The sequence below is a fragment of the Xyrauchen texanus genome, chromosome 45 (assembly GCF_025860055.1).
Source record: "Xyrauchen texanus isolate HMW12.3.18 chromosome 45, RBS_HiC_50CHRs, whole genome shotgun sequence".
Classification (NCBI taxonomy): Eukaryota; Metazoa; Chordata; class Actinopteri; order Cypriniformes; family Catostomidae; genus Xyrauchen; species Xyrauchen texanus.
In genome coordinates, this window is record NC_068320.1 from 15,692,317 (window position 1) to 15,706,440 (window position 14,124).

A 14,124-nucleotide genomic window follows, 5' to 3' on the forward strand; every position below is an offset into this window, starting at 1 on the left:
CCTTTCCAGTCTTGTGGAGGTGTACAATTTTGTCTCTAGTGTCTTTGGACAGCTCTTTGGTCTTGGCCATGTTAGTAGTTGGATTCTTACTGATTGTATGGGGTGGACAGGTGTCTTTATGCAGCTAACGACCTCAAACAGGTGCATCTAATTTAGGATAATAAATGGAGTGGAGGTGGACATTTTAAAGGCAGACTAACAGGTCTTTGAGGGTCAGAATTCTAGCTGATAGACAGGTGTTCAAATACTTATTTGCAGCTGTATCAGACAAATAAATAGTTAAAAAATCATACATTGTGATTTCTGGATTTTTTTTTTTAGATTATGTCTCTCACAGTGGACATGCACCTACGATGACAATTTTAGACCCCTCCATGTTTTCTAAGTGGGAGAACTTGCAAAATAGCAGGGTGTTCAAATACTTATTTTCCTCACTGTATATATATATTAGACACACACAAACACTTTAAATACATAAAAAAAACTGATGCAAAGCAGATTGTACACATTTAATATTTTATTAAAAAAAAGAAGTTATTACAGTTTACTGTACACAGCTATTTAAGAGATTATAATCCTATAGATAAAAAGCATTTGTCCTTTGTGACAGGCATGCCCACTTCACAAAGCAAAAGAATGGCAAAAATAAGAGTAAGATTAATGAATACAGAAATAAAAAGGGCAAATTACCATAATACCTGGGATTTAAGAAAAATAAAGAAAAAAAAAGAAAAAAGTTATTTTGTATTTATTTTTTTCAGTGTATTACACACTAGGTACTAGATACAGATACTATTACAAAATCCATGCTGTGTGCCCACATAAGCCCCATGTCTGAGCACTCTCTTGATGCACAGGTATAAGGGACTTAGGAAGTGGAAAGCCAGGACTGAACTAGACTTGACTCTACACCGGACGCATGCAAAGTGCACTAGAGAGCTCTTGGCAACACAAATGCAAGAGGAGACGTGATGCCATTGGCCGAGAGGGCCAGCAGGGGGTGAGGCCACGGCAGCAACAGGAAGACAGATCTCTATTCTTCCTTTTGCTCTCTCCCTCTCTCTTTGACAAACAAACAGCTGGAAACCTTGACATTAATAACTGCTGTCCTCTGAATGTGTATGGGAGTGTTTGTTTGTGTGCATGTGTAACATTTGGGTCCAAAACACAAAGGGCACACTGTAATTATTTATTTCACCCCACCCACTAAACTAAAAACATAGAAAAAGTCCTTCCTGAGAGCACCCTTCAATCCCAAAACCCTCTTCAGATACCCATACCCTCAATATACCGCATGTTACTTGCTCCAAATGGGTGCCTCTTTTTATTGACATTGGGTAAAAGAAATGCAGAAGTTAGTAAAATGTCAAATAAATTCACAAAAATGTCAATCAAATTTATAATTAAACTTGTAATGGAAGCACACTTATACATTTGTTTATTTGAGATTCTTAAATCATTTGACACGAGTTAAAAACAAAGAAAAAAAATCTTCAAATGAATTTCCACATTATTTTTCTCTCGCAATACACATTCAGGGGCAAAAATTAAGCTAAAATGAAATTGAAAAGCTGAGTTTGTCATCTCATATGGCCCACACATAGGGTGTGTGTTGCTATGCATGGCAAAATGTTTACCATGCCAACCAAAAAACAGCCGATAATTATTTTTATCTATACGTGTCTGAGATATGGGAGTGAAAGCTGTTTGCATGTTTAAAAAAAAAAATTACAAAAATTCTACACATCATGCTGCCAGATTAATAAAATATATCTCTTCCTTTTACTAGGAGACTAAGGTGCATATAACCTTACATCTATCTTCTATAAACCCCCCGTTTTTTTTCTTCTTTTAGAAAATATAAAACCCCATCAACAGAGTCAGACTTGAGAGAGAAGAAAATATTTTAAACCAAGACATTTCTCCATTGCACTATTCAGCCAATTCTTGACTCGGGCTAAAACTCCACAAAAGTTCAATTGTTCTGCCCATAAATCACTGATTTAATTAGAAAAGAAAAACAGGAGAGAAAGCAAAAAATAATAAAAATAAATAAATAAAACTAAACACTGGTTATTCCAGAGCTGCCTATATTTATCCTGCAGAGGCAGCAAATTTTGAACAGAAAAACTTTCCCTCTTCAGCTGGCATACATCAATTGGACTTTGACCCAGTTTTATTTCAATTGGACAATGAACAAATTTTGCAAGTCAGAATGAGAGAATTAGTGAGAATACTGAAAATCACATACACACAAACAAACCAAATCTGGTTCTTTAGGTTTCATACCAACATGCCACTGATGATATCTGCAGGTGCTTGATGAAATTCAAAGCTCTTTATACAGAAGATATCTGCACTGTTTCCACACCATATCAGCAAAAAATCCACCATCATGGTGTAAATGTTTCTCACTCTTCTCCTAAAATCACATCTTGTTCATTGTGAGCCCAAAGTGATCGAGGCAGATCTTACCAAATCGAATCCATCACATAAAATCTGTATTATGACAAGCAGGTTTACATGACCAAAATCCATATGAACATCTATTTTGATTTCACCACCCAGTAAACTAACTAGATCTACATGAGGTCAAACAACAGCTATCATAGTTATGCACAAGAAATAGGAAAGATGATGAACTCTACAAATGTTTGCAAAAATCTTTTCTTTTTAACATTTCTTCTAGGCTAGACCAAAAAAGTCCTACACAACTCCACTTTTGCATCATACCACAATGTACAAAAAAGAAGATTGTAAATAGGGCGTTAAAAAGAGAGGGGGTGCGAGACAGGGGGGGACAGAAAGAGAAAGACAAAAGACTTTCATACAATGTTATAACAAAATAAAATTGGGAGAAGCCAGGCAGGGCAAGAGACAATATTGTTCCTCTGGTTTCTTTAGGAAAATCTTTAGAAAATAAAGATTTGTGCGCCGTTCTTGGTCATTTTGTGATCACTGTGGAAGTTCAAATGGCATAAGAGTCATAGAATCCAGCCTCATTTTGAGGTGGGCTTCCAAAATGAGGGATAACAGCCAAAAGTAGCAGAGCCAGTGGAAAAGTTGTGAGTCTGTTGAATCACTGTGCGCTAGCCTCTCGCTAAAGTCACGATTTTTGGAATTTAAAGGGAGTTTAACAGATATGTTCTGCAGTAAACACGCTGGGGCGCTACTGTGGGCTTGATTGGTTAGCAGAAATTGTAAAGCGTTACGTAAAATCCTGATGATCATTTAAACATACAGCTTGGAAACATTTTAATTCCCCTCCTAAGGTGAGACCCAAATAAAAATTTTAAATGAAGACAAAAGAAAGGAGGACAGAAAACTGGGAAAAGCGGGTCATAAAATGGATCCTGAATCTGCCATTCCTCTTTTGACACTTACATCTTCATTTTTTATAAAACACAGCTTTTTAAAGAGAAAAGAAACAAACGGCACAGCCAGGGAAGCAATGACAATTCAAAATGACTTGCATGGGAAAGATCGAACAGAATCGATCAAATCGCTGAGGAGGAAGGAGGAAATGAGAAGTGTGTCTGGAAAAAATGCGTCCAATCACGTCCTGAAGACAAGTTGAAGACTGTCCTTGCAAAAGGTCTAAGTTGAGTGGACTCATATTAGAGTTAGGCCACACCCCTCGGTTGTCTCTGGTACGTTATCAACATCACAAGGGACAAATGGGCACCCCCACTTAAATACAGCCTCTGCATCAGTAGGCCTCTGTTTATAGTCCAGTCAGTCTGCATTGGAAAAGGTGGATTAGGGAGGTGATGACATGCATTCCAGCTACGCAGGTACCAACGTGGAATCAAGGGGTGAAAACACTACAAGACTTGCTTTTGGTGGGGCAATGGAGAGAGCGAGTGAGAGAGTGAAAGAGAGAAAATAAAAACACCAAGAAGTAGAGATAGAACATCTAGAGAGTGTTCCGTATTCATCGTCAATGCTAGAAATCCATAAAAATCCTGGTTTAGTAATAATAACGATAAAATAAAAAAAAATCACCTTGTTTAAATATGAATCTTTTATAGTCTGCTTCGCATGGTTTGGAAATAATATAGTCTCTGTGGTAAAGGGGAGGAACTGTCGCCCTTAACTACAACTCCATGTCCTGAGCTTCATCCTCTGAAAAGTCAGACATGGAGCTTTCTGAAGAGGAGTCGCCTGCTCCTTCCTCCTGCTCCTTCAGAGCCTCCTCTGTTGCATATTTCTGGATGTATTCTGATAGAGAGACAAGAGTGAGGCAGAAAAATATATGTAGTCAGACATAGACATAGTAAGTGAATACTTCTATATCAGGGGTTCATAAAGAGATAGTTCACCCCAAAATGAAAATTCTCTCATTTACTCACCCTCATGCCATCTAAGATGCTGAACACAAAGATTTTTTTAATAATTTTGAGCTCTTTTGGTCCATACAATGCTGATCATGACTTTGAAACTACAAAAAGCAGCTAAAGTCAACGTAAAAGTAATAGTCATAGGACTCCAGTGTTTAAATACATTTCTTGACCAGTTGATTTTAAGGGAGAACAGACTAAAATAGAATTCCTTTTTGCTTGTACATCTTGACAGCAGATCATGATTTCAAGCACAATTACACTTCATATAGCGCCATCTAGTGCTACGTGCACGCGTCAAGCACTAGGAAGTGTAATTGAGCTTGAAATCATGATCTGCTGGAAGCATGATGTGCTTTTTGGAGCTTTAAAGGCCTGGCCACCAGTCACTTGCATTGTTAATTATGGACTAACAGAGGGGAGATATTCTTCAAAAAATCTTGGTTTGTGTTCAGCAGAAGAAGGTCATACACATCTGGGATAGCATGAGGGTAAGTAAATGAGAGAATTTTCATTTTTGGATGAACTATGCCTTTAAACTTTCTTAGCTCAGGATGCAATTATGACATTTTGTTTACATGGGACCCACACTTACAGAATAAGCTGCAATTACAAAATCTGTAGATTTATACACTTTTTTTAAATGACTAAAACAATGGTGATATGGTGACTCTTATAGAAATTATTTTTATTCTTTCACAGACTAAAAAACAAAACATTTCAACTGAAATTAAACACTTGAAAATGCACGCTCTCAAATTGTATTAAAAAAATGATGAAACTAATAAAATCAAATTACATCATATCTGAACTGGAATGCATCATATTTTACAATTCCAAACATATACAATGGCAACCATAGTATCTGCAAAAAATACAATAGTTTCTACAGTTATTGTTAATCTTTTTTTTTTTTTTTTTAATAACACATAAAACTAAATGGTAAATTATTAGTATATGGTAAATATAGAACGTTTCTGAAATCTTTATACACAGATTAATTCCATTTGAATTTCAAGTTTAAATGTAGGTCTGGTAACAAATGCAGTAACTATGGTATTTTGGCAGAAATTATGGTAAGCATGGTTAAAAGTAAATACATTTGTGAGTAATGGATATAAATAAATATAAATAACATTGTTAAGCTAAACATTAATCGTAATAATGATGTTGTTCTATTCATTTAGGACTGGACTATGAAAAGTAACTGCATGACACACAAAAGTACATAGCGATTGATTATAAGAAACTCACTTATCCCACTTTGATAGAGAGTACTCACTTTTTTCTGTTAGTGATACATCAATTCTTAACTAACTTTTCATCTGTTGAAGAACTACTTTTCATCTTGTTCTGACAGAATGTTCGTGGCTTTCTCTAGAGCTGCAAGTGCTGTGTGAGAAGATGCCATCTTATTTTATTTAGAACAACTCATTACTTTGAACCTGCCCACATAATGCATGGAGCATACTCCTCGCTCTTTCTGATAGTTTAAATATATAAAAAAAAAAAAAAAAAAGAGACAAATTAATTAATTGAGGAATATGTAGGCTTTTATTTTGGCTAGTGGACACGGTAAACGCAGTGTTGTGAAAATGTCAATATGAGCAACCTGACAGTGCTTCTGCCTCGCTGGATACTGAGTGATGTCATAATAAGAAAAATGCTGAAAGACAGTCCCTGCCAGCACAACAGCACGGAAGAGTGGACTGAACGGAGCGCATTTGCTTTAAGAAATGTCAGTAACTTTTAGGAAATATTTGCACATTTGTTCAAATACGTTGCGACCCAACCTGTATGGCTATGCAACCCAATTTGGTTCACTAGCCATAGTTTAAGAAACGCTGCTCTACATTACAAAAAACGTATTACTACAATTACTACAACAGTGTTACCAAGGCTATGTTCAGAATGGAATACTAACATTCTGCTTACTGCAAAACTATATACTATATATTTAAAACATACTGCGTAAAATGGTACACGTTTTGCTACATTCTTGGCATATGTCCTCACTATGTTGTACGTTTCAGTGGGTGTGTTTACATGCACACCAATACACTGATAACTACCATAAATTAGCACATTAAACAAAACAAAAAAAACATAAGAATTTACAGATTTTCAATGCTTTTGATATCAAAACGTAAACTGGCATGCGCAACACACTTTAATGCATTCAATAAGCTGTCAGAAAACACTGGTAAAAGTTGTAAATGGAACACGAAATCGGGGGATTGTGTGCCGATCACTTTTTCTTAAACTGTTTATGATAAAGGAAAACTGTTTAAACATTTACGTGACCTTACACATTGTTGGCTTATTAAAGTATTAGTTCACTAAAAAATTGAAATTCCATCATTGTTTACTCATCCCTGTGGTGTTATAAGACCATATGGCTTTCTTTTTTTTTTTTTTTACACAAAGGAAACTGTGAAAACAATTTGTGCTCAATGATGTCATACAATGGCAGTTTCTGGTGACCACCACTTCAAGCTTCATAAGGATGCAAAAGTATAATTCAGAAGTCTAATAAATTATTGCATGCAACTTATGTCTTGTTCTGAAGGAATATGATAAAGTTTGGTTAGCAACAAACTGAAAACAAATGTATTATTTAGTCCAAATCTTCAACAAACATGGATCTCCTGTGCGCATTCACAAGACCGCATGTGAGCTTGAGCTCTGTATCAGAGTGCTGTAGATGCTCGCGAGTTGGGGCGTTCAAGCGAAAACTTGTTTTGTTTTGCTTCAACTGGACCACCAGCGATATTAACAATAGAAAACACAACATAGCTGCAGACAAACCAGAGAGCAGAATTGACAAAACATGCCTGAAGAGATTGTAGTCCAAAAATAATGCATTTCTATGACCAGCCTTGTTTGTCTGAACTGGAGTCCTAATTCAAACAGAGAGATGGGACTGAAAGTAGTCACAGACACAACGTGTCCTAACCAGACACCAAACGACATACAATAAAAGTTATCTTTTGCTTATCTTCTTACTCAAATTTTTTTGTTCTAAGCAGCTGCAACATTCTGTATTTGGCATCGCGCCATGAGTCCTGTCAGCTATTAACTGGCAACGGTCCAAAATCATTCTGATAACATTATACTGTAGCCAGCATCTCACATGCCGGTTAAAAGTACTTTATTTTGGCCAAGAATGTTACACCAAGGTCTCTTTAGGCGGAGCTACCTCACCTCTCTCTCTGGTTCTTTGCATAGAAATGCATCTATTTATCGAATACATACTCTTCAGACATGTTTGTAAATTCTGTTCTCTGGTTTGTGTGCAGCCATGTTGTGTCTTCTCTCGTTAATATCGCTGGTGGTCCTTTTGAAGAGAAAAACATTTGTTTTCGCTTGAACGCCCCACCTTGCGAGCAGCTGCAGCGCACTGCTCTTGTGCAAGGCAGTTTGAAAGCTTGCGTGCAAACTCACAAGCGTGCAAAGGAGATCAACGGACATTGAAGATTTTCACAAAATAATACATTCGATTTTGGTTTGTTTCTCAACCAACCTTATTGTATTCATTCAGAACAAGACACAAGTCACATGCAATAATTTATTACACTTCTGAATTATCCAGCGTTTTCCTACATTCCGTGATGCTTAGCGAGAAATATGGGCATTACTTCCATTGTCAAGTAAACACAGCTGTTGTTGTTGTGTATGTCCATTCATTCTTTCGTTGCAGTGTTGAGATTTTGAGGAGAGCATGTCTGATTTTGTGACAACATATATCAATCACTATATCAGTGTTACTGAATGATGATAAATTGCAAAAATGTCAGAAAGACAAAGAAAGCACGAACAAAACCGGCGTGCTGTTTCTCCCAGATGCAGTTGTTTTTTTCAGTGGAGTACCTATGTTAGTTCAGCTTCAGATGTGTGCTTGTTCCAAACAGACAGACACACTGAGGAAGAGCAGTGAAGTTCTCATCCTTGGTTATGTAATCACTTTTTCAAGTTTTCAGATTGGAAGGATATTTCCGTATAAAGTTTAAACATTAATTCGGCTGGTGATTTACTTGAGAGTTGGTACTTCACTACCGTCTGCAGGACTGTGTTTTAAACCTCAAATGCGATGTGGTTTTTGACTACCTCTGTGATCCAAATCACAAAAAAACTTTGCAACCCGTTTACAACTATATTTAGCACTGACCATTTTTGATCGGATTATCCAAAACTCATTTTATTACCAGCTGTAAACAGGGTCTAAATGATTGCTGCCAGAGCTAGGGAATGCTACAGAATGACTTCTGGCAGAAATCCCTCCCACGTTTGTTTCCACAGTAAGGCCCCCAGGAAAAAGGTGGATACTTGTGTCCTTATAAAGCTTGAAGAGGTAGTCACCATAAACTGCCACTGCCACTGCTCGGTGTAAAATCATGTATGTAAACACGCTCACTGTTGTAAAATGACCTCATCATGTTTGTCATGTGACCTCATTAAATACATGTTAAGTTCAACGAGTGGCATCTAGTTCTCGTAAACAATAATGGTAATTCAATTTATGTTAAATATTACTTTTTGCAGTCCTATCAAATAATGAGTCATGAAAGAGCATTTCTTTTGTCACATTGGAAATGGAAGGTCCAGCCAAGTGTGGATAAAGGATAAATTTCATATTCCAACAATGTTGGAAATGTTTACCAATGCATACTATGCTCACCCATGTGCCACCAATGCTGTGGTTGTATCTTGCACATTTTGGCAAATGTAATAGGTCATCTGGGTATTCCACAAATGCATAAAATGACAATATATTGTACATTATGCATTTCAAAATACATATGAGTAGTATGCTACCAGTATCCTATTCCAAATATAGCCTTAGACTCAAACGCACAGTTTTCTGAGCAGAAGACATCTCTATGCGTTGATGTGAAACATGGTGACAGATACAAACCCAGAGACCAGATTGAGGTTAAAGAACAGCGAGTCAAGCGACTGCAACTAAAGGAAGCTCTTCAAATCACCTTTAATTTTCTGTTTGTAGTCCTCTGGCCGGTGCAGGTACATGGCTGCTGCGTCCCCGTTCAGAGGGTCGATGGGGTTTGGGTAGGCCAGCAACTGTGGCAAAAATGACTCGAAGATATTGGTGAGATCTGTGAGAAGAGAGACAGGGACCGATGCTTTAAAACAGGATCAGAGGTTTTGTGATATGAGCCCGACATGCAGAACAAAATGGAGAATTTTTAGTGAGTGACCTGATTATGGCCTAATCTCCCTTTCAGTGTGGAGTCTCTAGTCATAGATCTTTCTCTACCTCTCTCCCTTTCTCTCTCATAGGCAGTATTGTATGTTCCAGCTGTCACACTTTTGTACAAACACACAAACTGGACAATGGCACAAAGCAGCGGAGTACATCTACACTAAAGGATAATGTACAGTCAACTGCAAATGGTCATTAGAGCAAAATAAACACAAACAGGGTGATCAGGTCCATGCTACTTTTACAAGGCTATTTAACAAATAAATAAATAAATAAATGCACATTAAATATTAATTTGAGTTGACATTATTGTATTATGTGTGAATAAATAGACCACAGAGTATTATGAGAGTAATGAAACTAGTTATATTGGAAATCGGTTCCTCTGAAATTATAAAAAATATTTGATTGCTGCATGCTGTTCAATGCTTGACCAATAAGAATCAATTTTGTCCAAACAGTGGTCAGGTCTCCCCACTTTTACCCATGACCTTTCAGTTGATTTTTACAAATGATTTCAATTCAGACCAAATCGGTAATAAATCATTCAGACCAATTTGTGAATCGGTTCAGTCGATTCACTGACTACATTTACTTTACATATTGCGAGAAAGCAGCATTCCAGTTTACCTGCACTCTATAAGCAGCATTAATTGTACTCGGTCAGTAAGAAGATTTCTTCACAGCAATGTAATTTGTGACGCTTGTGTAAATAACAAACATGGCATCTGAGGAAGACTTTGCTTTATTATTCTCTGTTGCATTAATTTATTTCCAAATATTCCAGAGCTGTTGCTGTGTTTGTTTTCTTAACATTCTATTGTGACATGCAGCAGATTTGCTCTGCAATACTGGGGTTTCCCCCCTTACATAAAACTCAGGGATTCCCCCAGCATACTCCAGCACATATTTGCGAATGTGAGGGACGGTCGATATTTTTTACTGGTATGTGTACTCTTAAAACGCCCACAAGAATGGCGTATATGCGTTTACATGGCCACATCAAGCCATGTTCTCGAGGAGAAACCTGGATGTGATAAACCACATTCTCTTAATCCCTTAAGCGGTGTAAGGAAATCGGCATTCTCATTTACATGACGTTTCAGAATGCCGCTTTCTACAAAAACCCTTGAATAAACAATTTTCTTAAGTGCATGTAAACTTGATCTTTGTAAATAACCAAACAATTCACTCTTAAAACCCTATGGCTTCCAAGTAAGTACTTTACACAATTAAAAGCCTACAAAATATTTTTTTAGCAAAACATAACAAGACAAATTATATTCACTATAGAATTGTTCATGATTTAAAATGTGATTAGTTTCAATGAATATTCAGGGCAAACACCATTTAAAAATGCCCTGATATTTCCAGGCCTTCAATGACTGTTGGGTCCCTAAACTGGGTAACAATGTACAATAATAGGCCATAAACAACCAAACTACACTCTCGGGTTAATGGTCAAGTCTGTATTTAGGGTACATTTTAATTACTATATTATCATGGAGAGAAAGTAATAGAGATGGAGACAGACAATGAATATGACAGCAGCACAAAACACACAATGGAGGTGTGCATGGATGAATGATTGCTGGTAGACCGGAGATGTTTAAGTGTGGTTGTCAGGTGAGATAATGCTGTTTTTTTTACCTTGTAGGTATTATTAGCTCATTAAGAGAGGGTAAGAGGATTACAATACACAACGATCCTGTCTAAGGGATAGGAGATTTTATTGTATTCCTCAAGCGACATCAATGCAAGCTGCCTACAGACCAGCATAACATACAAAAAGGCAGGCACATGTACAGTGACTAAGACCACATATACGTACCATAAAGAGCGGTCCATGTCTGGTTGATCACATCTAAACACACGGTCCCTGAACTGGACATAGAATAACAGTAACGGCATTAGACACAACTAGAAGCAAACCTTTAAAAGTTTAAAGATGTAAACACCATAAGAGTTGTAAAGGTGCTGTAAGCAAGTTAAACATTTTGGCTAATGTCAACCACATGCAAACCAGAACAGGCAAAATGATTCAATAGCACCTTTAAGAATCAGCAAGCAGTTGTTTTACCATTATTTTATTATTTATGACACAATATAGTCACTGAACTTAAAGCTGAAGTATGTATCTTTTTAAGTGTTAAAATACTTTCTCCTATCCCAGCTTAATATGCTGAGACAACTATAAGTAAGCCATTCATAGGTAGCCATTTATCCAAAAAACTGTAATTACTGTGTTTCTGTGGTGCTGTGAAAATTCCACTATTTGTTTTGAGGCATATTCAGAAATCTGTTTTGAAAAAGTTTATTTTTGCAATTCTGTTTAGTGGTGTGGTTGCACAGAAATTACATACTTCAGCTTTAAATAATATGAGATCATTTGTAGAGGGTATGACAAGAAAGTGTAAAGGTTTATTCAGATTAAGTGCAAACTTGTGGTGTGAGGAAAAACAAAACAAATCAACACAACTAGGGATGTGACTATTACGAAATTTGGCCGACAATTAATTGTCAAACAAATAATTGCGATTATGACGAATAATTGTCTGTTTTAGGGCTTTCATGTTTAAGATGACTATTTGTCATACATATTCATGCTTTTGTCATAGGTGCATTTGTGCTTCATAAACCTTAAGAAGTAATTTATTCATATGTAAATTTTACACTATTTCCTTCAAGTATGCAATACTAAAATATTTATATCCAAAATTCTTCACTTTCACACGTTACTTCAAGTCTCGCCGATTAAACCCACAAGCCCTTATTTCCCATGAAGAAAGATCTTTGAGATTCTGCGTTTTCTTCATTCTCTCATCTCAGGTGTAACACAGGGCTCCTCTGTGTCACTGTGTGTCATTGACATTGCATATATGAACCCACAATGACAAAACACTTGCCATTACACAATCGTTAAAATATAATGAAACCAGAGCACTTTGCATTCACTAAAATCCTCATTTATATTTTCACAGGGAGCGCTTCAAATCCGGATCAGAAGTGGTTAATCTTCACACGGTCTTAAGGAGCTGCATTCAGTGTGGTCCGCTGAGTTCATTTGAATGAGAAACTCAAACGTGCCATTCATTCCCTTATTTGGACAGTAAAAAGTGATTGGATTTTAAATGCACAACAAATCACACCACGGTTCGATCAAATAACTGCAATCAGACGTATATTTAATAATCACGACAGGCCTAAATACAACACAAAGTCTCCTTGAGACAAAGCATTTTGCAAGTGAAAATTGGACATGTTGCAAGTTAAATGTGTATTGTCAGATGACATTCTGTCACTGCTGTCAGTCGATTAAAATATTTTATTGAGATTATTTGCATGATTTGTTTCATATTTAATAGTGATTAATCATAGATTTCGAAAGTGCTGAAATTTGACTATTATACTTGTCCTGCCAAAATGCATTTAGTCCCTACTTAGAAAAGAAACAATATTTAACAATAATGTTTCATTAACATTTTCCAAACAAAGCATTCCATAGTATAAAGACAGAAATGCACTTAAATAGCACCAATTCAAGCAACATTAAACGTTTCCCAAAGTGTAAGTTGGAGGTTGACTCCCCATTGGTTATGTTTTCATTGCAATGGGCATTAAATCTCTTAAACTCTTTATTTTCCACAAAATTAAGCGTGGCTTTGCTAAAGCAATCGTGAAGCCGCATTTACATTATTCACGCTGCAGTAATCTCCACATGAAAAGTACTGCAGAGAATGTCTTGTTTTGCTTTTAGTGCTGGCAATCTCAATGATACTTCATCCGAATTGTCGGGTAAGACGGAAATCCAACGCCTGGGAAATGCTGATGTTTCATTCCAGTGGTACAAGTTATTAAGGCTTAACACTAGTCCCATCTGGGTTTCTTTTGTACAAAAAATGATAGTTAAGGGTCCTTTTTCACTGGTGTGTGTGTGTGTGTGTGTGTACGTCAGTTTAATGTCCCCTGACAAATTGCAAAGGTTCCGCCCTATTCAAACCAATGTTCAAAACTCACTAAAGCAGAATAAAATGTCAGAATCTAATGTCATATTAGTAAATGAGTTAATAGTGTTAAGAAAAATGAACGCATTAAACATTTTAAATTAATATCATGTTTTAACACATTAATGAAAATTCAAATTAAGCTCAAGTGTAATAAGAAAAATAATTTCTCAGAGCACACCAGAAGGCCTACACTGCTACTACAAAATAAATACTCAAAACCACTCTAAATGGTCACCAATGCACTTAAAGCATACAGTGCATTCAGAAATTATTCAGACCCCATAATGTTTTTCACATTTTGATGTTGCATCCTTATGCTAAAATGCTTTAAATTATTACTTCTCACATCACTCTAAACTCCATACCCCATAATGACAAAACAAAAAACAGATTTGTGAAAACTTTGCAAAAAAAAAACAGAAATATCACATAAGTATTTAGACCCTTTGCTATGACACTTGAAATTTAGCTCAGATGCATCCCATTTCACACATGTCTATAAGGTCTCACAGCTGAAAATGCATAGAGCAAAAACCAAGCCAAGAGGTCAAAAGGA

General features: G+C 36.4%; 1 protein-coding gene across 1 annotated transcript in view; it reads right to left on the reverse strand.

The window, feature by feature from the left end:
• Positions 1-505: 505 nt before the first annotated feature.
• Positions 506-14,124, reverse strand: part of ube2h (ubiquitin-conjugating enzyme E2H (UBC8 homolog, yeast)) — a 38,689-nt gene continuing 25,070 nt past the window's right edge. The window contains exons 5-7 of the mRNA XM_052118463.1: positions 11,393-11,445; positions 9,326-9,454; positions 506-4,221 (exon numbers count right to left, since the gene is read on the reverse strand). Coding sequence (XP_051974423.1) covers positions 4,097-4,221; positions 9,326-9,454; positions 11,393-11,445 — 307 coding nt within the window. The 3' untranslated portion in view covers positions 506-4,096. The remainder of the gene's footprint in view (positions 4,222-9,325; positions 9,455-11,392; positions 11,446-14,124) is intronic.